General features: G+C 40.5%; 1 protein-coding gene across 1 annotated transcript in view; it reads right to left on the reverse strand.

Moving 5' to 3' along the window:
- Nucleotides 1-27,508, reverse strand: part of TC2N (tandem C2 domains, nuclear) — a 51,290-nt gene that overhangs the window by 16,872 nt on the left and 6,910 nt on the right. The window contains 5 exon segments of the mRNA XM_032237601.1: nt 274-365; nt 7,730-7,826; nt 7,828-7,904; nt 13,541-13,768; nt 14,718-14,825. Of these exon segments, the coding sequence (XP_032093492.1) occupies nt 274-365; nt 7,730-7,826; nt 7,828-7,904; nt 13,541-13,768; nt 14,718-14,784 (561 nt within the window). The 5' untranslated portion in view covers nt 14,785-14,825.

A 27,508-nucleotide genomic window follows, 5' to 3' on the forward strand; every position in this document is an offset into this window, starting at 1 on the left:
TGATTTGTGACCTTTCTAGCTGGCTTTCGAGAAGCAAAGTCAATTGGGGAAGATAGATTTGTTTAAAAACAAGTGATTCGCCTAACAACCACATGATTGCTTAATGATTGCAGTAAAAGTGGTCACAAAATTGGATCCAGTCACATGATGATTCACTTAACGGCCACATCATTCAGCAAACTGAAATTCCAGTTTCATTGGTGGGGATAGGTCAAAGAGTACCTGTAATCAATCATTTACAATTATTAATAAAACTAAATAACACTTATTTACCTGAATAAATCGGTGGGGTGGGCTTGTAAGATCAAACATAGATTGACTTAAAGAGGAAGAGCAAGGCAATGTGCTACTTCTTAAGTCACATACTGAAAAAACAAACAGAAATGTCAAGAGCAGTTAGTTTTTTTAAAATTCTATACAATATTTTATAACTCAATAAAAATGTTAAATTTGAAAAAAAATACTATACCGGAATGGGTTTGATATGATGTTGCTATAAAATGTTATAAAATTTCATACATTACTTTGATTCATAATCAAGTGAGCAATTGCTATCACTTCCTAAAAACAGACAAGTCTAACTCTGGAAAAAATCAGGAGTCGTCTGGTAGCATCTTCTCCTATTAACAAATATCATTAAGCTGCATGAACTTTCTTGAGCTACAGCACAATTTCAGAGAAAAAATTGTTTCTCTGGATTTCCACAGAAAAACTGCAGATTACCGGAACCAGGAGCACTACTCAGGTGACCCTGAGGACACACATAAGCCTGCAAGTGCTTCAACGACCCTCTAAAAGGATGCAAATCACCAGATATCTGCAAGGAATATCAATCCTTCCATTCCCCATTATCCTGCTCAGAGCCGAAGAAGCTTCTTGGATGAGAAGTGAAATGTCTTCAAAGGAAAAACAAAAAAGTCCAGTTGTCTCCTGAAAAAGCACCTTTGGGACAGCCATGACCTGGATGACTGAGAATCTCTACAGACTTTTACAGCAGAAGTGTTTGATAAAGTGAGTTGTAGCTCACAAAAGCTTATGCCTTCCAATATAACCTGCTAGTCAGAAAAGGTGCTACCAGATTCTTCCTGTCTCAAAGGTGCTTTTTCAAGAAGCAACTGGACTTTCCAGTTGCCTCTTGAAAAAGCACTTTTGGGACAGCCGTGTCATGGATGACTGAGAATCTCCCTAGACAGATTCTTCCTGGTTTCTAATGTTAACAGTAGCAAACAATGGCAACAGAAGATCAGAGCATTGTTCCCTGATTTTTATTTAGTGTTGCAACAGTAGGCCAGTACAGTAGGTCTATGCTGACTGCTAGTACAGACAAAACTGGAAACATACAATAATTGCCAACAAAACAAAAACAACATGGGAAAAAGACAAGCAGAGGTTGAATCTTTTATTAGAAACAGATTCTGCCCAGCTTTATGATAGTTTTCCTTTTCATCCCTTGCTTTCCCTTAAATTTTCCCTGCCAAGAAGGTAACAGAAGGCAAAGAGAGCCACACTTTAACCCCTGTATGAATGGATATGACTCTCTGGCACAAGATTGCAATGGCAAGAAGCAAAAAACGCAACAAGCTAACAAGAAGTCCTGTTGTAGCTCTAGGAGCAGCAAGCAAGTCTAAAAAAGCTTAACCCCCGCCCCCAAGAACTAAGTCAGCAAAAGTTAAACAGCAGAATCAAGAGCAAGGAATGAAAACAAAAGTCTTCAGCTTAGGATTTTAAATATACTTTTAAATTTTAACAGGGCATATAAAAAGTTGACATGTGCCCAAAATTGCAACAAGATTGGTCCAGACCAACATGAAGACTCCACATTTTTTACCTGCATTCAGACACTCAGCATCAGAAAGACACAACAGTATGCAAACAGTAAATTAAAGTTCAACCAATCATCCCAGTTCATGTTCTATGGATATTTAAATAATTTTATACAGCCTGAATAGCATTAGCAACATCTGAGTTTAAGTCAGTCTAATAAGGACATGCATGTACTGTATAAAAAAGTATCTACTATAGATATACAAAAGTTGGCTTGAAACTCAATGTTAAGAAAACTAAGATCGTGACATCCGGCTCTCTCAATTCCTTGCAAATAGAAGGGGAAGAAATGGAGGTAGTGAGACAATTTTATTTTATGGGCTCCAAGATCACCGCAGATGGGGATTGCAGCCAAGAAATTAAAAGACACTTGCTTCTGGGGAGGAAAGCTATGGCAAATCTAGACAGCATACTAAAAAGCAGAGACATCACCCTGCCAACAAAAGTGCATATAGTCAAGGCTATGTTTTTCCCAGTTGCAATGTATGGCTGTGAAAGTTGGATCATAAGAAAAGCTGAGCGCCAAAAATTGAGGCCTTTAAACTATGGAGCTGGAGAAGACTCCTGGTAGTCCCTTGGACTGCAAGGCGATCAAATCGGTCAGTTCTAGAGGAGATCAACACTGACTGCTCTCTAGAAGGCCAGATCCTGAAGATGAAACTCAAATACTTTGGCTGCCTAATGAGAAGGAAGGACTCACTGCAGAAGAGCCTAATGCTGGGAAAGACTGAGGGCAAAAGAAGAAGGGGATGACATGAGAATGAGGTGGCTGGATGGAGACATACACTGTTTGCATGGTACAATGCTACAGCAGCTGACATACTTCTTACTTTCCTATGCCAAATCTTACTTTCCTATGCCAAATCCTATGCCAAATAACCTAGCAGGAAGACTGGCAGTCATGCAGATACAACCAGCCTTCTTCTGTCTGTCTTTGTGTTTAATGTGTTGCCTTTCAATTTTCCACTCACACATCACTCCAACCAAACTAAACTAGCATAGGCATGTATCTGTGATTACTGCTATACTAGCTAAGCTGGAAAATATTTGTAAGGAAAGCAACCCAACTAAAGACCAGAAAGTAGTATGAAAGTAGCAGTTTAAAAAAATCAAAGGCAACGCCCCACATAATATCTAAACTTGGTTCCAATAGCAAAAACACAGCAAATTTATTTCTATTTCAGTACAAAATTCTTAAAATACAACTACACCAAACTGGCTCTAAAGTGTTACAGTATGCTTGTGAAAAACTACTCATTGGTTAATTCCCTAAAACAAAACCATTCAATTGGGCATGGACTTTTCTGTAGTTCACCTGGTTGGTCTATGTCAAATAGTGATAATCCTTAAACTATTTTCTTCCTTAGACAATATCTGTAGCTTCTGCTTTTGCTCTAAAGAAATGCAGTCCATATAAATACCACACAGATTTATCCCCTCAGGTAAAGCTGCTCTTTAAATGAACTTCTTCTTCTTCCTTTTAGAGTTTTGTACCTAGAGTATGTAGCTTTAGTGTAATAAAGTGCTTGAATGTCTTGCCCAAGAACTGAATACAAATACAAGAATGACCTGAAAGACCAAAATACAGTATTCTACTAATAGGGGCAGCCTGAATGGAAGGCTATTTGGGAAAACAATCAAAAATAGACACATAAACATATAGAAAAATATTAGTCTGGTTGTGGAAAATAATTTTTAGGACATTTATTTTCCTAATTTAATGTAGGCTTTTTTTTTAGTATTTAGTATTTTATTAGGATTTATAGGCCGCCCTTTCCCTGAGGGGACTCAGGGCGGCTTACAATCATTAGGGAGGGGGTGCAATTCAAAATAAACAATATGTGAGCAAAATAAAAATAATAAAAACACAACTTGCATTCAACATTCAACACTCGGGTGGGGCAAATTAGAGGCTAATCCCCAGGCCTGTTGGGATAGCCAGGTCTTGAGGGCTGCGCGGAAGGCCTGGACGGTGGTGAGGATGCGTATCTCGACGGGGAGATCGTTCCACAGGGTCGGAGCTGCAACAGAAAAGGCTCTCCTCCGTGTAGTCGCCAGTCGACATTGACTGGCGGATGGGATTCGGAGGAGGCCCAGTCTGTGCGATCTTATCGGTCGGAGGGAGGTAATCGGCAGAAGGCGGTCTCTCAAGTACTCAGATCCACTACCATGAAGGGCTTTAAAGATGGTCAACAGCACCCTGAAGCGCACCCGGAGATCAACAGGTAGCCAGTGCAGCTCGCGGAGGATGGGTGTTATGTGGGCGAACCGAGGTGCGCCCACTATCACTCGCGCGGGCCGCATTCTGAACTAACTGCAGTCGCCGGATGCACTTCAGGGGCAGCCCCATGTAGAGCACATTGCAGTATTCCAGCCTAGAGATCACAAGGGCTCGAGTGACTGTTGTGAGAGCCTCCCGATTCAGGTAGGGTCGTAACTGGCGGACCAGGTGAACCTGGGTAAATGCCCCGCTGGTCACAGCCGACAGATGATGATCGAGAGTCAGCTGTGGATCCAGGAGGACTCCTAAGTTACGAACCCTATCTGAGGGGTATAAAATTTGACCCCCCCAGCCTGATAGATGGAACATTAGCCAAATTGTTGGGAGGGAACACACACAGCCACTCGATCTTGTCCGGTTGAGTACCAGTTTTGTTAGCGCTCATCCAGTTCTTAACGGCCTCAAGACCCTGGTTCATCACGTCCACCGCTTCATTGAGTTGGCACGGGGCGGACAGATACAATTGCGTATCGTCCGCATATTGATGGTATTTTATCCCGTGCCTCCGAATGATCTCGCCCAGCGGTTTCATGTATATGTTAAATAGTAGGGGGGATAAGACCGAACCCTGCGGCACCCCATATTTAGGGGCCTCAGGGACGATCTCTGCCCCCCGACCAACACCGACTGCGACCTGTCCGAGAGGTAGGAGGAGAACCACTGCAAGACAGTGCCTCCCACCCCCACCTCCTGCAGTCGTCGCAGAAGGATACCATGGTCGATGGTATCGAAAGCCGCCGAGAGGTCAAGGAGAACCAGGATGGACGCATGGCCTCCATCTCTGGCCCTCCAGAGATCATCGGTCAATGCGACCAAAGCGGTTTCTGTGCTGTAACCGGGTCTGAAGCCGGACTGGAAGGGGTCAAGGTAGCTAGCTTCCTCCAAGGCCCGTTGAAGCTGGAAGGCCACCACCTTCTAAACAAAGGGAAGGTTGGAGACAGGACGGTAGTTATTTAAAATGGCTGGATCCAAGGATGGTTTCTTCAGGAGGGGTCTCACCACCGCCGTTTTAAGTGCGGCGGGGAAGTGCCCCTCCCGAAGGGAGGCGGTTACGACCGCCTGGATCCAGCGACGTGTCACCTCACTGCTGTTGGCAACCAGCCAGGAGGGACACGGGTCCAGAATACAGGTGGAGGCACTCACAGCTCAAATGGCCTTGTCCACATCCCCAGAGGCAACATCCTGAAACTCAACCCAGAGATGGTTTGCCAAGTGATCCTCTTGTGTCCCGGCTGGATCTGCAGCGGTGGAGTCCAAGTCCGACCGAAACCGAGCAACTTTGTCCGCTAAGAATTGGGCATAATCCTCAGCTCTACCCTGCAAGGGTTCCCCCCCGTATCCCTCCTATTTAGGAGGGAAAGGGTTATCCTAAACAGGGCGGCTGGGCGGGACTCAGCGGACGCAACCAAGGTGGCAATATGAGATCTTTTTGCTGCCCTAAGTGCCCTGATGTACTCCTTGGTGCAGTTGTTAGGAGTACTCGGTTCGACTCGACTTATTGGACCTCCACAAGTGCTCTAGGCGTCTCCTCTGGCGCTTCTTCTCCCGGAGCTCCTCGGTGAACCAAGGAGGTCTCCGGGATCCCGCTGACCCGGAGGGGCCGTAGTGGCGCAATCCGGTCAAGAGACTCCGATGCCGCCGAGTACCAGGCAGCAGCCAGAGTCTCCGCCGAACTGTGGGCGAGGGTATCAGGAATAACCCCAAGCTCCGTCTGGAACCTCAAAGGGTCCATCAGTCGCCTGGGGCGGAACCACCTGGTCGGTTCCTCCTCCCTACGGTGGGGGTTTTGGCCTCCGGAAGTCAAGCCTCAGTAGGCAGTGGTCTGACCACGACAGGGGTATGGTCTCATTACCCCTCAGACCAAGATCACACATCCACTGCTCCGAGAGAAATACGAGGTCGAGCATGTGACCCGCTGAGTGGGTTGGGCCCCGAATTACCTGGGTCAAGCCCATGACTATCATGGAAGCCATGAACTCCTGCGCCCCATCAGAGTGTTCACCGAGCGATGGCAAATTGAAGTCCCCCAGAACCATGACCCTGGGGAACTCAATTGCCAGCTCGGCTACTGACTCGAGGAGTGAGGGGAGGCTGCTGCAAACGCAGTTGGGAGGCAGGTACGTTAGCAGCAGACCCATTTGACCCTTGAGGTCCAACTTCACCAGCAGAGTCTCACACCCAACAAGCTCCGGTGCAGGGACCCTACGAGGTACTAGAGACTCCCGGATAACAATAGCCACACCGCCACCCCTTCCCTGGGCTCTCGGCTGATGAAGCACCTGAAATCCTTCTGGGCACATCTCTACAAGGGGGACTCCTCCTTCTGTGCCCAGCCAGGTTTCAGTAATACATGCCAGGTCTGCCCTCTCGTCAGAAATTAAGTCCCGGACGAGGGGAGCCTTGTGAACAACAGACCTGGCATTTAGCAACAGCAGCCTGAGACCAGGGTCCTGATTACTCGCGCCATCTGGCCTTGGAGTGGGACTCATAGGGCCGGAAGGAGGTATCTCTGTAATATAGCGAACCCTCCTTCCCCGGTAATGGCCAGCCCTAAAGTCCCCGCCGTATCTGCCTCTCCCTGTAGTGACCATAATGCTCCGACCCACTCCCCGTAGCAGTAATCCCCCCAGTCACCTCAGTGGCCCCCGCATTCCCCAGCAGGCCCTCCGAGTCATACATATTCATTCACTTACCCAAACAATCCCACGTAATAGTTAAAAACAAAACAAAATACAGCAATAATTACAATAAAAGTGGGAACATTCACTCAAACAGGCATAACACAAACATATCCCATACTAAGACAGAAGAAGAAGAGAGAAGAAAAAAGGAAGAATTTGTTAAAAGAATAAAAATAATGCGCAGCTCTTAAATTAGGATTGGATTGTAGATGGGTTCGCATAAAGTCCAGTCCGGTGGGTTCGCAGAAATATAAAGAGGGAGAAAGATTTGTCTTCTCTCTTCTTGCGTGATAGATGGTAAAGATGGTATAGATGGTATTGGGATAGAAGCTCCAAAGGGGCTAAGATGGAGTCTCTTAACAACAACGGGCGGCAATGATCATACCAACCAGGACTAGATCGTGAGTCCAATGTCCAATGTCCAGTAGCCGTGAGTAAGGAACCATTTGGTAAAGTCCCGTATAAGTAAGAGCGAACTGAGGGCCAGGGAGAAAAGGAGAGGCCGTGCTGTAAAAAAGGCCTAGGGGGTAGATTAGGGGTTGTGGGAATGGCCGCAAGGCCAGCTGCCAGGTCTTATACCGCCCCATATCAAACCAACTACCCCTCTATAAAGTCAGCAACAGAGTCTAAAGAGATTCCAAGGAAACAGGGCCAAAGATGTCGAAAAACGCCAAAAACATCCAGTAATATAATCCACCAGAGTAGAAAGGGAGGGGGGCGCCTGAAGAGACTACAGCAGCCGGGAGAAAACCAGCTGCCTTGCCTCCTCCAGCATCGTTCGAATCACCCACCTCCTTTGAATAACAATAGTCCTCCGGATTATTATTATTATTGTGATTATTATTCACAACTAATATAAAAAGGCAGAATTCATGTCTGCTGTCTTTTAATACTATTCTTAAATGGGGAAACACATGGTGTTGCAACTGATTAAATCTTTTACCTGACCCATATAATCTCTTGTTCACCATTTTTTCTGTGTGGCCTTGACTGATATCTGGAGAAAGAGGTGGCAGTTGCATATAGAATGGGTTATACACCACAATCAGCAGGAGGTCTTTGATGGTATATATTGGAAAGTTCTGCTTTCCGATCATTGAAAGATGTTACCACCGAACCTGAAAAGTATGATAGATTATTAAGCAAATCAACACTGAACTGAAATTATATGTAAAATATGAGAAGGTGGTCAACCTAAAACAGATTTTAAAAACATGTTTCTTTTCCTATGTTTCATGGCTATATAGAAATCAGTATTTTAATATAAAATATTCACAAAAATAAAAACTGCTACTAGAGTCAAGTACGTTCATATTTATATTAGACATTTTAAAAGTTGGGGAAAATTAAGAGCATGTTCCTTATTTGGTATATTATTGACATTTGTAAAGCATTACTAGCTACACTAATTGGTTGTTTCCAGCAGGAGTTGTAGGGGAGGAGGAAGAGTTGGCTCCAAGTAGAGAAATAACCCAGAGGAAGGATGTCTATGCTGCTATTGATCTTGTGGTATAAGCACAGACTGGATATGGCTGTTTGGCCAATCTATAGCAAAGCTTGACAGCAGCCATTATCCATTTGGAGAAATGTCGAAGGGAAGATCATGCCCTTTACAGTGGTGGGTTTCTACCTGTTCGGACCGGTTCAGCCGAACTAATAGTAGCTTGTGGCATGAGTCCCAGGAACCGGTAGCGACCCACGCCTGCCACACCCTGAACCGGTTCTCCTGGTGGTGCCATTAGCGCCGCCATCTTGTTTTTTACTTCTGCGCATGCCCAGAGCAATTTTCATTGTGCTGTGCACGCATGCACAGTACCATGCATTAAGCGCACACAACATGCATCAAGTGCACACGCAAGGCATGTCCCTGAGTAAACCGGCAGCAGCGGCTGCTGGAACCCACCACTGGCCCTTTAAGATTGGCCTTGGAAAGCAAGGAATAAGCATTGGTCCCACTGAAATGATACTAAATAGTCCAAATAACAACTCAGTGTTAGAGATATCCTCCCCCCCCCAAAAATGGTAATGTTTCCAAAGATGGCTGAGATGGTGAGGGAAACTTCATTCAAGCAGAAGGCCAATACTGACTTTGGAAAGAAAGAAAAGAAAAGAAAAGAAAAGAAAAGAAAGAAAGAAAGAAAGAAAGAAAGAAAGAAAGAAAAGAAAGAAAGAAAGAAAGAAAGAAAGAAAGAAAGAAAGAAAGAAAGAATCTGGTGAAGGGAGAACAGGATCTTTTATAAGGAAAACAGTTTACCAGGTTGACAGACCAATGCTATGGCTACCAAAAGACTATCAACCATGAAATAACTTGGGGTGGTACAGAAAGAACAAGAAGGAGCCTTCAATCCAAAAGTAGCATGGGTGTTTTAAGATAGACATATAGTTAGGACTTTCGTAAATTGCTTCTGTGGATTAAAGAAAAAACATTTGGGAAAACAAACAAGGAAAGAATGCCATTACTGTAGAGAGAAGCAAGAGATGCATCAAGTATCACAAAATGATACTTAATAATACCAACAAAGGAGAATATTTGTAGCTCAGGGTTGAAATGAGGGGTCCTTAGTGCTCTCTGATCTGGATTAATTTCTTGAAGATGTTTCATTAACCAAACTAGGTAACTTGATCGTGCTAGTCTTTGCAAACACTGATGATGTTACCTAGTTTGTGTAATGAAACATCTACAAGAAAACACCCCAGCTCAGAGAGCACTAAGGAACCCTCAATTTGATATGCAAGGGTTGTTTCCAAGTGAAGTCCTCAAAACGTTTCTGTTTAGGTGCACAGGGAGCCCTTGTGGAAAGCTTGTAAGAGGCAATGTAACCATCTCTCCCTGTAAGGAATGTGGGGATGCTTTGGGCAAGGAAGGCGTGAATTGTTAAAGGAAGTGAAACAGCAACTCAGTCCAAAAAATATGGAAAGCATGAGGAAGAAATTTGAAATAACTCCCTCAGGATTTCTTTCTGCTAAAGAGAGAAATAAGAGAGAGGGCAGAGGGAAACACTTCCAAGATTCTGTTATTCTACTCCCCCCACTCCAATAAAGCAGTATGCCTAGAATCCCTACAGTGCCAGTCTCTTGACTTGGCCTATTTCAAAGGCTGGCATCATCCTGAAAGCCTCACTACTTTCATCAGAAGGCATTAAACCATGCAGTTAGATTTTAAAACCTGGCAATAGATCTGAGGGGCACCTCCAGAGAGATTTGTGGCGTTAGGCAGTTCCTAAATAACACAAACAAGTAAGCACGCTTGTAAGTTGCTTTGTTGTTCAGATACACCCCTTGGTATCTTGTTTCATACCAAGCGGAAATTATACTTAATCACTTAAGCAACTTAATATATAAAGTTAACTTTAGATCATGGCTTATTTTAGATGGTTAGGAATTGTTCAAAGTTGTTCTCATTTCTCTCTTATTATTAAAGAGGAAAAGGGGTTACAAGATTCATCCCAATTCACTTTCATGATCCAGTTTATTATGCTTAGAATTCAGCATTTCAGAAAAAGAAGGAATTGCAAGTATCCTCTATATATCACAATGGTTCAGTGACGTGCGGTGAGGTTGATACCTGGTGAGGCTCAGCAGGGCAGTGTCGGCCTTGGCGGGGGGGGGGGGGAGAATTTGCATCGCGGGAGCAACCAAGCGCCCGGTCTGCAGCAAAGGTGCTTGGTGGCTCCCGCGATGCAAAGTGCCCCACTGCCCCCTCCCCGCTGTCCTGGCTTGTGTCTGCTGTTTCTCCAAGCTCCGCCGCTGGAAGTCCCGGATCGCCTCTGGGGGAAGGCTGAGTGAAAAATGGAGCGAAGCTTCTCCGCGGCCTCCCGGCACTATGCAGAGGCTCTCACAGGAGCACGTGTCAGCGGCCGGCGGCCTGGAGCAGCCCTGGCTGTGAGACAAGGGAGCACTTAAAACAGCCGCTGCCGCTGCCGCCGCCACCACCACCACCCCACCGGGCGAAGGAGGGGAGGTGGCGGCGGTGGCAGCGGCTGCTTTAAGTGCTCCCTTGTCTCACAGCCGGGGCCGCTCCAGGCCGCCGGCCGCTGACACGTACTCCTGCAAGAGCCTCTGGGCAACGCCGGGAGGCCGCAGAGAAGCTTCGCTCCGCTTCTCACCCAGCCTTCCCCCAGAGGCGATCCGGGACTTCCAGCGGCGGAGCCTGGAGAAGCAGGCCGGGGCAGCGGGCGGCAGCATTGGGGATGGTGGGACACTTTGCATTGCGGGAGCCGCCAAGTGCCCAGGTCTGCAGCAAAGAGGCAGCCTCCTCCTTCTCGCCCACTCCTCTCTCCTCTGAAGCACGCCCCGCCCAACGTAAGCGTGCTCAAGAAGACACGATTGGCTGCTTCCAAATCAGGAGGCAGGAGAATTAGTGCCTCTTTTCCATCTGAACTTCTTTGCCTTTTAATTCTTTATTAACTTTTAGAAGGCGAAAAATTCCTTATGGAAAAGAGGCCCCGAGTTCTCTCGCCTCCTGCTTTGGTTAACACTAAGCAGACACCAAGCCACTGTGAGCTGGAATCTGGTAGCAACTATCTTGGCTTTAATTATTTAAAAAAAATATATTTAAATTTCTTTCTTTTCCTGAGGAGACTGGTGAGGCTCCGCCTCCCTTGCCTCTAGTGACTGCACGTCCCTGCAATGGTTAGCTTGGCAATTCTGGGAGTTGGATCTTAAAACTGCCAAGTTTGAGAAGCACTGCTCTGAATCATAAACAATAAGTGCAGATTTAATGTGCGAGCCAATTATTCTAGCATTGTTATGTGGTTAAAACTATGTTTAAGAATAGCTTAAATATTTCAGAGCTAAAATTTCCAGTAACACAAAACATTTGACTTTTTTTTAGATTGTAATTCCAGAATGCATTGTGCTCTAAACTTTTGGCTTGCACAACTCTCTGCTCTGGGAGTCTTGAGGTGCAGGCAGATTCTGTTCTTTCATTCAACAGACTCTAGGGACTAATAAGGCTAGCAAGTTCAGAAGTATGAACAAAAGAGCATATTGTCATGAGAAGGGAATATATCTGGCTGAAACAAGACCTTTGCTTTATTGTCCAATCCAGATTAAGTCATGCAGCTGGAATAAAAACTATCATCTGACAGAAACAGCAGGTTTTTTTTTTAAAAAAAAAAACAGTTTGATCTTCATGTTTCAAGAATAAAAAGACTAAAACCAATCTCAGTAGAAGACAGGAATTTTCCTTCTTGGACATCATCAATGAAATGCATTTTAGGTTAACAAGTGGGGGTTAGGACAGATTTCAAGAAGTCACAGAATAATCCAAACAGTAAGAAAAAATATGTACTTTAACAACCTACAATTCACTATAGAATTTAGAAACAAACCAAATCAATACAGCATATACAATACAATAGCAGAGTTGGAAGGGACCTTGGAGGTCTTCTAGTCCAACCCCCTGCCTAGGCAGAAAACCCTATACCATTTCAGACAAATGGCTATCCAACATCTTCTTAAAGACTTCAGTGTTGGGGCATTCACAACTTCTGGAGGCAAGCTGTTCCACTGATTCATTGTTCTAGCTGTCAGGAAATTTTTCCTCAGTTCTAAGTTGCTTCTCTCCTTGATCAGTTTCCACCCATTGCTTCTTGTCCTACCCTCAGGTGCTTTGGAGAATATTTTGACTCCCTCTTCTTTGTGGCAACAACAAATATACTACTTTGGTCTTGCTTTTTAGCTTTTAAGCCACAGTCAAAAACAGATAACAATCCAAAAGGATCAGACACAAATAACAACATAAAATAAAACAAAGCCCATGGGGAAAGCTGTTTTTTACTTTATTCATTAAAGGTTAAAGGGTATCAATGGCCTGCTTCTATTTCAATGCTGTATGTATAGGGGAGACAGGTGAGAACCAAAGGAAGACCTAGTCTGATAGAAGATTATTTTTGCTGTGGTATCTATATCAGTGATGGTGAAGCTATGGCATGCGTGCCACAGGTAGCACGCAGAACCATTTGTCAGGACATGTGAGGCGCTGCCCTGTCAGCTGCCAGCGCACATGGGCGTGCTGGCCAGCTGACTTTACCCTTTTTAAAAGCCATTTTCGCCTTCCCCAGGCTCCAGAGGATTATAGGAGCCTGGGGAGGATGAAAATAGCCTCCCCTGCCCCCCCCCCGGAGGCCCTCCATGAGCTTCCCTGAAGCCTCTGGAATGCAAAACACTGGCCCTATGGGCAAACCGGAAGTTCGGGAATGGACTTCTGGTTTGCTTGGAGGGTCATTTTGACTGCACCAAAGCCTTCAGGGAAGCCTCCTGAAGGTCCCTGAAGCCTTCGGAGCGCTTAAAATGACCCTCCAAGCAAACCGGAAATCACTTCCGGTTTGCTCGGAGGCTCGTTTTGACTGCTCTGGAGGCTTCAGGGAAGCCTCCTGAATGTCCCTGAAGCATCTGGGTGGCTTCCGGGGGGCAGGAGACTGTTTTTGCCCACCCCAGGCTCCTAGAAAGCCTCTGGGAAGGGCGAAAAAAAGCATGCAAAAAATGGAGGGAGTGCCTGTATGCACGAATGCGCATGGGAGGTGTAGCACATTGCATTATTGGTGCAGTACACCCACACATGCCCCCCCTGCGCTCCCCCCACTTATGGCACACGAGCCAAAAAAGGTTCGCCATCGCTGATCTGTATAGTTGGATCTTAAGTCTCAATTAGCATTTGAACAAATAATCAATTGCATAAGCAATTTTCCAATGCATCTAAAAGCAGCCTCTCAAAAAGACACATTAATTTTACACTCTTTCATCTTTTTACCTTGCAGTCCCCCAAGATGTGGATTACCAAGGTTCCGAGGCTGGATGTAAGCAAGTTTGAACTGAGGAACTACAAAGGGTATTTCTTTGCCATCTGGTGGGAACTTAGAGAGAAGATAATCTTCTGAACAGCCAACCTGTCTTTTCATGGACACAGAAGACAAAGGAGGTTTCTTCACTACTTTTGATGTATACTTGTCAGTAACTGTAGACTGTTTCTCCAGAGATGCTGTTATATATACAAAAGAAGCAATGCATTCAGTACTTAATTCATGATTGTTTGTATTTTAATAGGACCAAAGACAAATAAAGTTTTCCAACATATTGATTGGAATATGGAGCAGTTAATGGTAAATATATCATTTTTGAGAGAGTTTGCAATGGTTCTAAAATATTATAACTGATTATTTCAATTATTTGTCAGTGCTAGTTAAGAAAAGGTCTCGCAAAGAGTAAACTACCAATTTACTTAAAATTATAATACAGACAAACCTAATTCCAATAATTACGCTATATATGTATCCCGGAAAAAGGGTAAAGGGCCAATTGACTGAGTGTGGCAAATTTTATGCCTCTTTAAGCATCTGTAAAATATTTTGATTTTGGCAAACCATTTCATAAAGTAAGACTGACATTCTGATTGGCAAGCTAACTAGCAAGTGTGGGCTAGATAGCATGGCAATCTAGGAGATGAATAACTGATTCAAAAATGGAGTTGAAACTCTTCCCATCAAATTGGAAAGAGATACAAGTAGTCCACGACTTAACAACAGTTCATTTAATGATGACTTGAAGTTACAACGGCATTGAAAAAAGTGACATGACTATTTTTCACACTTACTGATCAAAATTGAGATGCTTGACAACTGACTCATATTTATGATGGTTGTGGTATCCCAAGATCATGTAATCACTTTTGTCACCTTCTGGCAAGCAAACTCAGTGGGGAAGCCAGATTCACTTAACAACCATGTTACTAACTTAACTACAGTGATTCAATTATAGATAAGTATACCTATAATTGGTTCTTTTAGGATCAGATACTATGACATCACAATTACATAGCCACAAGTTTACCCATTACACTGTTGAAAGTGATAATTGCTCCTCCCAGGCAATGGCTACTAGTTTTGTCATGTCACATTAAAAAATTAAGATATTTAAATTAGTTAACTTACCATCGTGTTTTTCTTTATTACCATATAAACATCCTCTACAACAATTCTTAATGCATTCTGTTGCCATTACTGCTTCTAAGCAAACTGGACGCAATGAAGAAGGCAGACCTGGAAATTATTAGAAAATTAGATCAGAAATACAGGAAAAAATCCTCCTTTTGCTCATTTTATGCAATGCTTAGGAGTTCTATCTCCCGAATTAAAACATGAGAACAATGTTAAGTCCAACTTTTCACTTTATATCAATATCCTACACTACATTAAATTTAAAAATAAATTAATCTTTTTTAAACTGCAAAATGTAAAATATGCAGGAAATTTAAAAATCTACTGGAGAGCTTTCTTCAGCACAAACTCTGGAAGACTGGAACATTAAAACTATTTAAATATTAAGACTGAAACCTAAAGTAAATTAGTGTTAGTAGGTGCAGAATGTATGGTCCAATAGAGGGCCTACTATTGCCTAGGGCAGTGTTTCTCAACCTTCACACTTTAAGATGGGTGGACTTCAATTCCAGACAACACAGCTGACAAGGCAATTCTGGGAATTATACCCTACCCATCTTAAAGTTGCCAACATTGAGAAATTCTGATCTATACAACTTACAAAGCTGCCTACCTTACACAATAATCCTAGGCAGTTCACAATAAAATGAATTAAACAACAACATAACAATACTTCATATCCTTCCCACCATGGCACTCTAATAACTCCTGGGCTCTATCCCATTCTAGCAATAGTTAGCAATAGTTAGGCTTATATACCGCTTCATAGGGCTTTCAGCCCTCTCTAAGCGGTTTACAGAGTCAGCATATTGCCCCAACAACAATCTGGGTCCTCATTTTACCCACCTCGGAAGGATGGAAGGCTGAGTCAACCTTGAGCCTGGTGGGATTTGAACAGCCAAACTGCTGAACTGCAGTGCTGAATTTAACCACTGCGCCACCTCGGCTCTGTCCCTGAATGTTTGCAATATTTTCTTCAGAATCCAAATATAATACATAACAGCAAAGGGCTGATGCTTCTTTTTATTAGTTCATTTGGTGTTGGCTTAGTGTGATGCATGAACACAACCACAACTGGTATTCTACCGGTTCAGACCAGATAACCCGAACCGGTAGTGGAAATCACAGAAGCCTCTGCCCACTTGCGCATCCCATTTATGCCCTTTTTTCACCAAAAGCACATGCACGGAAGGATCTGCACATGTACAGAGGTGCCATGTGTTCTCACATTTGCAAACTGGTAGGGAAGGAAAATGTATACCACCCCTGAACTCAACCATTTTATTTGTAAACTCCAGCTCTGCAATATGTGTGAATCAGGTCACTATGGCTTCAACAAGCCATATGGTACTAAAAAGAAATTACAGATTAGTGTAATATACACAAACCTAGTTACTAAGGTTCACAGTAGTGAGCTAAGTAGAGTACTTCCAGAGGAACATGAAATGGGTCTCTGAAACAGATGATTCACCCTTACTATTGCTCACTGGAACTAAAACTAAAATAGCAATAGCAATAGCAGTTAGACTTATATACCGCTTCATAGGGCTTTCAGCCTCTCTACGCGGTTTACAGAGTCAGCATATCGCCCCCACAGTCTGGGTCCTCATTTCACCCACCTCGGAAGGATGGAAGGCTGAGTCAACTTTGAGCCGGTGAGATTAGAACCGCTGAACTGCAGATAACAGTCAGCTGAAGTGGCCTGCAGTACTGCACCCTAACCACTGCGCCAGTAGAGCTGCTCTCTACTGTTGTGACAAAGATTTTCATCACAGACCATTACTTATACAGGGTCCTGGAAGAAATATCCTATTTCTTAATTGGGAGAGAGATATCTATCAGCGGAGAAAAGAAATCACATATTATACCTTGATTATGGAAAGCACTCCAGCACCTTTGGAATGAACTCCAAATTATTAATGATCCCAGAGATTTTCCTTTTGCTTTGACAACAGTGTGTTTGTGTGTATGAGTGTTCCCTTTGTTAGTGCTGGCAGAAAAAGGGAAGCACAGTTGGGAGCGTGGTCAGTCTAAGCCCTCTAAAGACCTAAAGCTAGGTTTTTTAAGTGCAACGGGCAACTATACGGTAGTTAAATGAATTCTTTCTCTGCTTGCAGAGTGATAAATGTAGGTGTGAAGCAATGTCTTTCTATAAGTACCATCCTGCGGCATGTCTTACGTTAGCAGACAAAGCATAATTTCTTTCAGTACTAAATGAACTTCAGTAAATATTCATGGCTAGGTTATGCATACATAGGTTAAATATTCTGTTATGCATAATAGGTTACTGTGCTCAGTTTTAATTGTTATTAAAGTTGAGGATGAACTGATTTCACCTTTGCAAACAGAATGGCAAAAAGCAAGTATTGATATAATGCAGTATAGGAATTTACTTTAATGAAAGGGTATCTACAGAACAAAATGTGACACCTTAACCTACTTAATCATTTTGCTCCTGAGTGAGCACAAGAGTCACACTGAAAACATCTGGTTTGTTACTATTTTAATTTCTCTCCAATAAGGAAATACCCTTAAATAATTGTATTTCCTGGAAGGAAATAAACTTAGTACTCATAAGGAGAAAACACCTATGAAATATATCATGTTCTTTAATGACAGACACATCACATCACTGCAACAGTACTTAACTGGATACTACACAATTCAACAATTAATTCCTTAATTTCACAACACATGGACAGACTTAATCATAGCTTAAACTGGGAAACTGTGGGCATTCTAGAACAAGCTAAGTCCAAAAAAGCTAGAGCATTTTTAGAGAATTGGCTCTCAGACAAATTGGCCATCAACAAGTACATAGAGATACACAACATTTATATACCATTTCAAGAGAGACAATCAAAGAGCCAATAAGGAGACAAAGAGACCAAAAAACCTCATCACCAGCAATCAACACCCATATCAACAGAGATGAACAGCAAGATCAACATTAGACCAACAATCAAGAAGCAAGCAATAACCAACCAAGGAACTACCAAATCAGACAAACCAGCTAACAGTAAACAACAGTCCAATTAAGGAACCACCAAGACCACTCCCACCAACACTGACAGGGCAAATCACTAGTATATAAAATGAAAGCAAAACACAGTCCCTACTATCATTGGTGATACTACCTAGTTGGCAGTGAACTATCTGCAAGGAAACAACCAAGCTCAAAGAGCACCAGGGAGCAGCTCCACCCTGAGCTACAAATTTTATCTCCTGTGGATACTATACACAATATTCCAGCATACTCATTGTCCCAAGTGCTCTAAGGCCAAGGTCCCCAATGGAACTAGGTAATGTGTGAAACCATGCCCCAATCCCTACTGCCCAAAAGGTTGGGGGCCACTTCCCAGAGATTAATGTGAAACCACTATACAAAGCTTTCTTTTATGCAAGCTCTCTTCAACTATATGGGTTCCCAATTATCTGCACTGTAAATGGTGTGCCAGTCAGCAGAGTATACAGCAGTTTGTAAGTGAAGTTACTACATGGCACTGCAGCATTCCTATTTCAGTTACAGAACAGGATCAGCAGGCATGGTTAAAAAGTAAATAAAAATAAAGTGGAAATACAGCCTGACTCTTTATTTGATAATGTGCATATTCTGTGAATGCTAAAATGTTTAATCAATTAACTTGTCTCCTTACTCCTTTTCTAATTCAAAGCAATGTGGATACAATAGTTAATTTATACAAATGAAGTTTCAGAAGTAGCTTGATATACGGCATCTTCAACATAATCATTTGCTCTTGAGTTAGCACAAAATTCAGACTGACACTCTCTGGTGTGTTATTATTTTCTCTCCAAAAGGAAATACCTTTAACTAAATTGTGCTTCCAGAAGGAAATATACTTGTTCTCATAAAAAAAATCCCTTTGAAATAGATCATATTCTGTAAATACTGTAGTGAATTAGCTATTAAATTGGGTATTAAAATGGCAGACCACAAAACTGTACACAGATCATAAGATAATAATAAGAATATATCTGCCATTCAAACCCAAACAATGGGTATATTTAACTATTATTTATCCCTACTTTCATACCCTATTTATCTTCTATTGCTTCTGATGGTACATAATGGTAATATTTTAGTATGATAGTTAAATCATCTTAATTTACCTAATAACCAGCACAATTCTCAAAAACTTAATATTTTTAGCATTAAAATTATGTTATAATCTTGATCACAACACAAATAAAGCCACTGTAAAATAACTCCTAAGAATTATTTTCTTAGGAATTATTTCAACAAAATAACTATATTATTAGAGCATTTCAACAAACAACCATACTATTAAGAGTTCAATGGGGACTTCCTGGGAGGAGCCTGCTGGTGGTGGCAGCAAAAAAATCAGCTGCCTCCGAATTCCTGGCTACGTACCTGTTTAGAGGATCTTCATCTGATGTCTTATCAGGTTTTCTTATCCTTCAGGCAAGAAGGAAAGAAGAAATTGTTTTGCTGGCAAATGCTCTTCGATTTTTGCAGCTTTTGTGCTTGCAGGGAAAGGGGGGCTAGCCCAAGGCAGAACGGCTGTCCGTGCTGGGAATTTCAAACTGCCTTGTGCAGGACAAAGTAGGTCTCCCCCACTCAGTTCAAAGTTTTGTTTGATTTAATCTTATCACAAGCTGAATCCCTTTCCGTGGACAATAATTGTTTATCAACATTTTAGCTTCTTTTCTTTTTCTCCTCCGAAAAATTATTTACTTAGAGGCTTTTAAAATGGCGCCGAGCGGGCTGGTTTCTCCGGTAATAATGAACACTTTTTGTTAATTCTCACAAGAATTCACAAGAATTCAAAACAAAAGAGATTGCTTATCATATGTTTTGGTTTCACAATAGGCCAGCAGAAGCTTTTTAATTAGTTTCATTTCTACAAGAATTTACTCCTTCATTAACTTTGCTTATCTGGAAGTTAAATGGTGATGAATCTGCTGACGGTCTTGTTACAATGTTTACTCACTGAAAGTTTTGCCAAGCCTTAAACTTCAAAATAAAAGGGGAACTCAGCCTCTTTACTTAAAGCTGCATATTCAGGCAATAGAGTTTTATTAACTGCAGGCAGATAAATTTTGAAATGGCTTCAAAACCAAATATTAACTTGAAGTTGTAAATTTTTTTCTTATTACTATTCAAAATACCAGCTTCAATTTTGTAAAAGGCTTTCTTATCCAGCTGCATTACAAGATGGCGATTTTATAGCTTCTGCGTTTGATATATGACACACTCAATCAGCTCTATTCTCCTGAAGACTTCTCCTTATTAACTGTTAAAAGTCTATAAATAGTATCCCATTTAAAACCGAGGGGAGCAGAGACTTTGTTTGTTTGCTTGTTTGTTTGTGCGTTTTTTATAATGGCTCCCAAATCGAAGCAGTCTAAGCGTTTCCTTAATAATACATCTCAAGAAATTGTTACAAAATCGCTGCCCTTGCCTCCCACGCCCTCTACTGGAGATCTCTTATTGCAAGAATTTCTTTTTGAAACCCTTAAAGAGTTCAGACAGGAAATTAAACAACTTTTATCAGACTTATATGATAAACTGGACGCCAAGATTGCTCAAACAAGGGAAGATATGATCAGAGTTATGACTGTTATGACAGACTATGTTTCTGAAATGGAGGACAAATTGGAACTTTTGGAAAAAGCTAATTCTAATTGATATCTAAAATTCAAACGTTACAACAGGAAGTTGAAAATGCTCAAAAACAACTCGTTATGATAAATTACAATAAGACTGCGTTTGCAATAAGAGTCAGAGGATTGCGTGAAAAGGAACAGGAGAATTGAAACAGACCTTTTTGAGGCTTTCAGACGTTCGGTGGGAAGTCCGGGATTTAACTTTGATTGGCAGATTCAAAAAATTTATCGCCAGAACTCGTGTGTAGCAAAACAACGACAGCTTCCGAGGGACATAATTATATATTTCACCACAAGAGAATCCAGAAATGCGATAATACAGAAGTTCTACAATAACAGGCTGCGAATTGATGGACAGGACTTGATTGTTTTTAAAGAAATACCATCTCAAATATTAAGAGCAAGGAGAGACTACACTTTCTTAACTGAAAAACTCAGAGATTCTCAGATACAATATAAATGGGAAGTGCCATCTGGTATCACAGTCACATTTGAGAACCAAAAATATCGTCTCAATTCTGTTTGCGAAGCCCGAGATTTTTACTACAAAACTCTGAAGGCGGGACTTCCTGATTCATCCGGACTTGGAGAAAGACAAGGAGAAGGAGAAGATAAGCAGCGGGACACATGGCTACAAGGCGGAGGGTGTTGCTTTCCCCTTCCGGGAGGGCAGAAGAGTAAAGAATAAAGATCCAGCTATGCCTTTAAAATACTTCTTAAATTTTTAATTTGAATAAAATTTCAGGACTCCTGTCTGGTATAAAATGACAAAGCTGTATACCGATGAAGAGATATTGAGACTGAAAGAAGCGGTGCTGAATTTGGACATATATTGTATGGGACTTATATAAGACTTGTTTGAATCTTAATTTAAACTGTGCATGATCTATTCTTTGGGGCAAGGAGAGCGGAGATCGTAGTTTTCTTGGATTGTGGTTTGGGATGAATGGAGTCGGGTGGCGTGGGGTAGATGGAAGGGTAGTGAAAGTTCAATTAGATTACCTTGATCCAGAATGTAAGCTGATTTTTGTATAAATTGTTATTTGAATACAAGGTTAAGAAAGATTATCTGGAGAGTCTACACGAGGGTGGAGTAAATATGAGAGGAGCAATGGATGAGGATAAAATATATATGCGGACACGGGTAAAGGCAGGATGGGAGGTATAGAATTTATATGCGGAAGCAGGTAAAGACGTTGTTTAAGATTTTAAAAATAATGAGAAGCTGAGTTTAATGTTAGAGAGTATATTGACTTCTCTTTCTTGGGGGGGGTTTCCCCCCTTTTTTTCTTTTTATTATTCTTTTCTTTTTTGTTCTTTATTTTTTTATTATTATTATTTTGTAACTTCTAATCTATTTGGTTTCAATATACTCCAGACTTTGCTTGATAAAGAACGATGCCGGGAATGGGACCTGGGAAGTCGGAAGGGGGTCAAGGAGGGGGGTTCAGGGGGTGGGTGGGGGGGAGGGTGGAAATATAGACTCAATTTTCAGAACAATGAATGCACTTGGATACTGTTGCTTTTTTTCTTTTTTTTCTTTTCTTCTTTCTTTTCCTTTTATTTTTCTTTGTTTTAGTACAAAACAAATAGACCAATGAATACTAGAAATACACCGAAGCGAGGTGTAGAGGGAAAGAAGAGGGGGGAATTAAGAGGGAGTGAGAAGGGAATGTAAGGAGGGTGAGATGGTGGGAAGGGGAGAAAGGAATGGCTGAGGGGGAGGGGAAGTAGAAGAGGGGATTGTTGGAAGGGAGAAATGAAAGTTGGAGGGGTAGAAGGAAGGGTGTATGTAGGATAGAAGTGTTATGAGTTGTTTATTGCTTCTTTTTTTTTAAACTGCACAGTATTTAGTGATTGTATAAAGGAAATGAAAATGTAATAAAAGAATCTTGATTAAGAGTTCAATGAAACTGGAAAAAAAATCAACATTATCTTTGTCCCAGCCTTTGCCTTATTTTCATTGTGGCAACTCAGAACCTAGCTAGTAGGTGAATGATGGAAGATTTCAAATCTTCCAAAAGGTCTAATTGTCTTCAACAGGTTTACATAATAGGGGTAAAATAAAATGGATCTGAAAAACCTTATAAAATTTACAACATGTGGCTGATTGTTTCTTAGCACAACAGGGGCAGGTGCTTTGTCAATGGAATTTTAGTGTATTTGCCTTGCAACAGTGCATAAAGAAGGATGCCAGCTTTAAAGAGTGGTTTTCTCACCCTGGGAGGGAGGGAGGAAGGAATGGACAGACAGACAGTCAGACAGATATCTTATGGGTTGCTAAAATTTTATAGAGACCCACAAACTATTTATACATTCTTGGGTGAATACTATTCTGGTTAAGATACAACCTTAGTAACCCAAGTTCTATTATTCTGGGACAACCTGTTTATGATGTCTGATGATCCATATCATTCATTCTTTGCATGATCATGTGCCTAGCCTGGTCATGTCTTAATAACATTAAAAATGGTATATAAGCTTGCATGATGCAAGCTTCTACCCTACCACTAATTTCCATTGGAAATGGAAAAGCCATTAGCAAAAACAAAAAACAGCAACCTGCTGGAAGGAAATTACTTTTAATTAACTATTAGCCTCTAAGCTTGTACCTGAATTTTGGGTTCTTTAAAAAAAATTACATTATTTAATTCATTTTTGGACAGACATCAGTTTAATTTCACTTGCAAATTTCAGACAATGCACCATTTATCATAATAGTATGGATATGGTCACAACAATTGCCTGCTTATATTTGCTGTGTAGCCTTCTAAAACATTTAAAATCCCTAATTCAAAAAAGCAACTTTTCAGAAAAACTTAGATCATACATGCCCAACATCAACGATAGCCACAACCTACTATTTAGCATTCCTCATAGAGAATTTACTAGCTGATCGCAGACAAAATGCACTATGAACTATGCAAACTAATGTCACAAATAAAATTAGAGCACTGGAAATGCAGATTCAATAGATTTGTGCAGGTGGTGGTAGATAAAGTCCTTGCGCAGTAACTTTACTGTCTTCTTACTTCATAATTTGAATAAATACCCATTATGCTTTAGTTGAATGCCTATGCATGAGGGGAAAAGGACATAGAACTGAAGAGATGAAGACTCTTAATTGAATATGTAATTTCTCTGCTCATAACCATTCCTACATTCCTACTGGAAGAAAATGACTTTTAGCAAATCATAAAAATGATTAGACTAACATGCAGTCTATATAACTAAAAATCCTCAACCTGTAAATAGAATCCCTAGAAAAGTATATTCCCTATACAGACCTCATAACTAATAGTCATGATTAAAATAAAAACTATTTTTAAATGTCATGATTAATAATCATGATTAAAATAAAAACTGTTTTAAAAATGTCTGAATTTCAATTCACAGGTGTCCCAACATCATTAATAACTCCTAGGCTTCATGGCAGAGTAATATGTGTATCAAATCCAATCTCTCCCCAAGCAATCATAATCCCAATAGATTATTTGATGGTTCAAACTGCTAACTAATACCATATCTGTAGTAGCACTTCCTTAAACTCCATGTATCACATCTAAACTAATACATCCTTTTGTAAATTCTGAATTTCAGTAATAATTTGTACTGTTGAATGAATCGTTGTTCTATTATTATGAAGAAAACTTTGTAATGTCTAATTTTCCCCATCTATGCATAATTTCAGAGTCCTCTAACAATATTATTCCTCTTTTATTCCATTATCGCTCTACATTTAAAAGCTCCAATACTGTAAATATAGTTGATTTTTAAAAAAAACTGTTTCAGAAACATAATTTTGACTGCTTTTAATTATGACTTGTAAAAATCAACATTATTTCTCAATTATCTGTGACATTATTTATATTTATTTTAGTGGCAACTACAGGCCACTATACAAAACAACCTAAGCAGATATCAGTTTTGGCTTACACTTAATGTAATTAATTAATGTAATTAATTAAGTACTCTATATATGATTAGTCGTTCAATCAATGCTTGATTTCCTAGCTTGTTTTCCTCACTACCCAGCTAATTCTTACTTTTGTTCTTTCTGGGATCTTTATTATTTAGGAAATTGAGTCTTCTTTCTCCTGTTCACTTATTAGAATTGCATTTCACCACAATAGCACTTTTACCTATAGCTATGAGTGTTTTCTGCAGTCTCATTTCAAATGTCATGCTTCTTAAATGTCAGATTCTCTTTACACTTTCACCTCTTTTAATCAAAATAAGCATATTGGTTCACATCTACCACAAATGCAATACTAAAAATTACTCTTTACTATGTGGTTCAACTTGCCATTATCTCTGTATTATCCAACCTCATTTGCAAGAATGAAGAATTCCTTTCAGTTGGCATGGAGCAGCATAAAACACATATAAATAAACAAACACTGCTTATCCTGCTCAATTTAATTTCACATTCTCTTGAATTATAAGTGAAACCTCTTGAGTTCTTGAGTTTTCTTCCCCTAGAAAATCCATTCAATCATATCTTGCTTCAGCTGAATCAAAGCAAGGCAGAAGCCAACAAATATCCAGAGCTGTTGACCTTGGGTAATGGACTTTGTCTCTTCTCCAAAGAAACATACTTTGCTGCATCATTTTTATCTCTAAGTTATCCTGCATTATTTTTGGTCTCTCCAAACACTACATACCGACAGTAAAACACAAAGTGAAGATGTGGCCCATCTGGAACGGCTGCACAGGATATGGAAGAAAATGAAATACAAGAAAACCAAGCAACAACATATACCGTAAATATAACCTTTTAATAAATGACTGACTCAAATTGCTATGGAAACCACCTGGGCAATGACAATCTTTTATTACACATTACATAAACATGTATGAAGATATCCAGTTCTGTTATTGGCCCGGATTAAAACTCACAATGTTATCCCTAAGAGCCAAGGTGGCGCAGTGGTTAAATGCAGCACTGCAGGCTACTGCTAGATCAGCAGGTCAGCGGTTCAAATCTCACCGGCTCAGGGTTGACTCAGCCTTCCATCCTTCCGAGGTGGGTAAAATGAGGACCCAGATTGTTGGGGGCAATATGCTGACTCTCTGTAAACCGCTTAGAGAGGCCTGAAAGGCCTATGAAGCGGTATATAAGTCTACTGCTATTGCTATCCCTTTGTTAATCAACAAAACCACTAATTGCTTTTAACTGGATAATTTCCTCTTTTGGTTGCTTATTGCATAATTATGTGTTTTGGAACCATATCCTATTCTTTTCCTATTTCTCAAAATGGTCTTTTCTAAGAACAAAAAACAGCTCTTCAGTTACTGATAACACCACAACTTCTGTAAATATTGTTTTTCTTCAGTTATAGGCAGTTGATGATATCATTTCCGTTTGCCGACAACTCATTAATCATATTTTGACATGACTCTTTATGTCATAGTGTAGGTCTAAGCGACTTGACATTTAACTAAGAGCTCAACAAAAGCTGGATGAACTCAGTTTCATGAATGGAACTTGAAAACTGGGAAGTGTAGGGAGAGTGAAACCATTTTTATTCTACTTTACAAATTAAAATATATGCAGATAGTTTCATGCAAATTAAGACCCAAAAGAAGGGGCCAAACTAAAAAAAAAGTCATTTCACAACTGTTTTCATAACAAAAATTAAGAAAATTTAAGATTGTAAGAATTAATGCAAGATCATAAAGCTAATTGTTCAGAATCTGGGCTTTATTAGACAAAGCTCTGCATAAACTAAGAGCATCTATGAGCACTGGAAAAGGTCAGAAAATATTCCTCCATGAGCAAATGAATAAATTTGAAGATTCCTAATCAGTAATGAATAAAGAATCTTTGAGATAGGATATTGGCTGAAATTCATATCTGAAACTAAAAACAAAATATCACAAATTATTTTTCTTATTTTAAAAAAATCATAGTTTTGGGTAATTTGATTTGTGTGCAGAAGAGTACTGGCATAGTTGAATGTCTCAAGACTAAGAAACTTAAATTTATACTGAATACAATCTAATTACTTTTCAAAGTATTAATATTATACTATTATTCTCTTGGGTTGATTTGCAAAGTTCCAATGAAACTTTGTATCTTTCATATATGTTATTACATGCCAACTTTAGCCCATTATACTATGCAAACTCAATTGTTATGACCTTTAATACAGTATTATAGTTTAATGTATTATATGAATAATGTCAATCTTAGTTATTCAGTAAACTATATTTAAGCCAACTAGTAAAATACACAGTTATTCCTGTGTATTTACTTAAAACACAATTAGGACCAGAATTTAAGTCATTAAGGGATGTGATTATTAAGTGAGCCATCACATGAGCAGACCTGACTTTATGACCATTTTTACTGTGGTCATTAAGATGGTTGTTAAGCATAACACGTGACCATTAAGCAATTCTGGCTTTCTCAATTAACTTTGCTTGTCAGAAGCTGGCTAACAAATCGCAATTACATGACCACAAAATACTGTAACAGTCATAAATGTAAGCCCTAATGGCAATCATGTGACCACAGGTTCATGCAAGAATTGTGATGTCAAGGAGAGGTCGTACATCACTTTTTCCAAGGCCATCGTAACTTGGAAGTGTCATTAAACAAACGATCATAAGTTGAGGACTACCTGTATTCTGTTGTAGTATAGGATAGCAATTTATCTAATGCTATGCAATGAGGGAGCAAAAATGATTCTGGTGGTAGCCCCACAGATTTTGTGCAGTAAGGCAATTTATGAATTAAATAAATAAAATAATAATAATTTGTAGACATACCCAGTCACTGTCCTGCTAGTAAATGAATGGTTTACAAGGGAAGATTAATTCTTCAAAAGATGTTAAGTAATTTATGCACCATAAATACAGTAATGCAGTCCATTCTTGCAGTATAATTTGATATTCTAGTATTTTGTTATAGATGTTTACCGTATTTATTTTCAAACTGTGGTGGTTATGAGAGCAGGTTTAGTGTAGTAGTTAAGACATCAGGCTAGAAACTAAGAGATTGTGAGTTCTATGTTAGGCACAAAGCCAGCTTCAGCCAGTTACCTTCTCCTAACCCTAGGAAGGAAGCAATGGCAGATCTCTTATGAAAAACCTTTCCAAGAAAATTGTGGGACTTGTCCAGACAGTCTCCA

Source organism: Thamnophis elegans, chromosome 1, assembly GCF_009769535.1.
Source record: "Thamnophis elegans isolate rThaEle1 chromosome 1, rThaEle1.pri, whole genome shotgun sequence".
Lineage (NCBI taxonomy): Eukaryota > Metazoa > Chordata > Lepidosauria > Squamata > Colubridae > Thamnophis > Thamnophis elegans.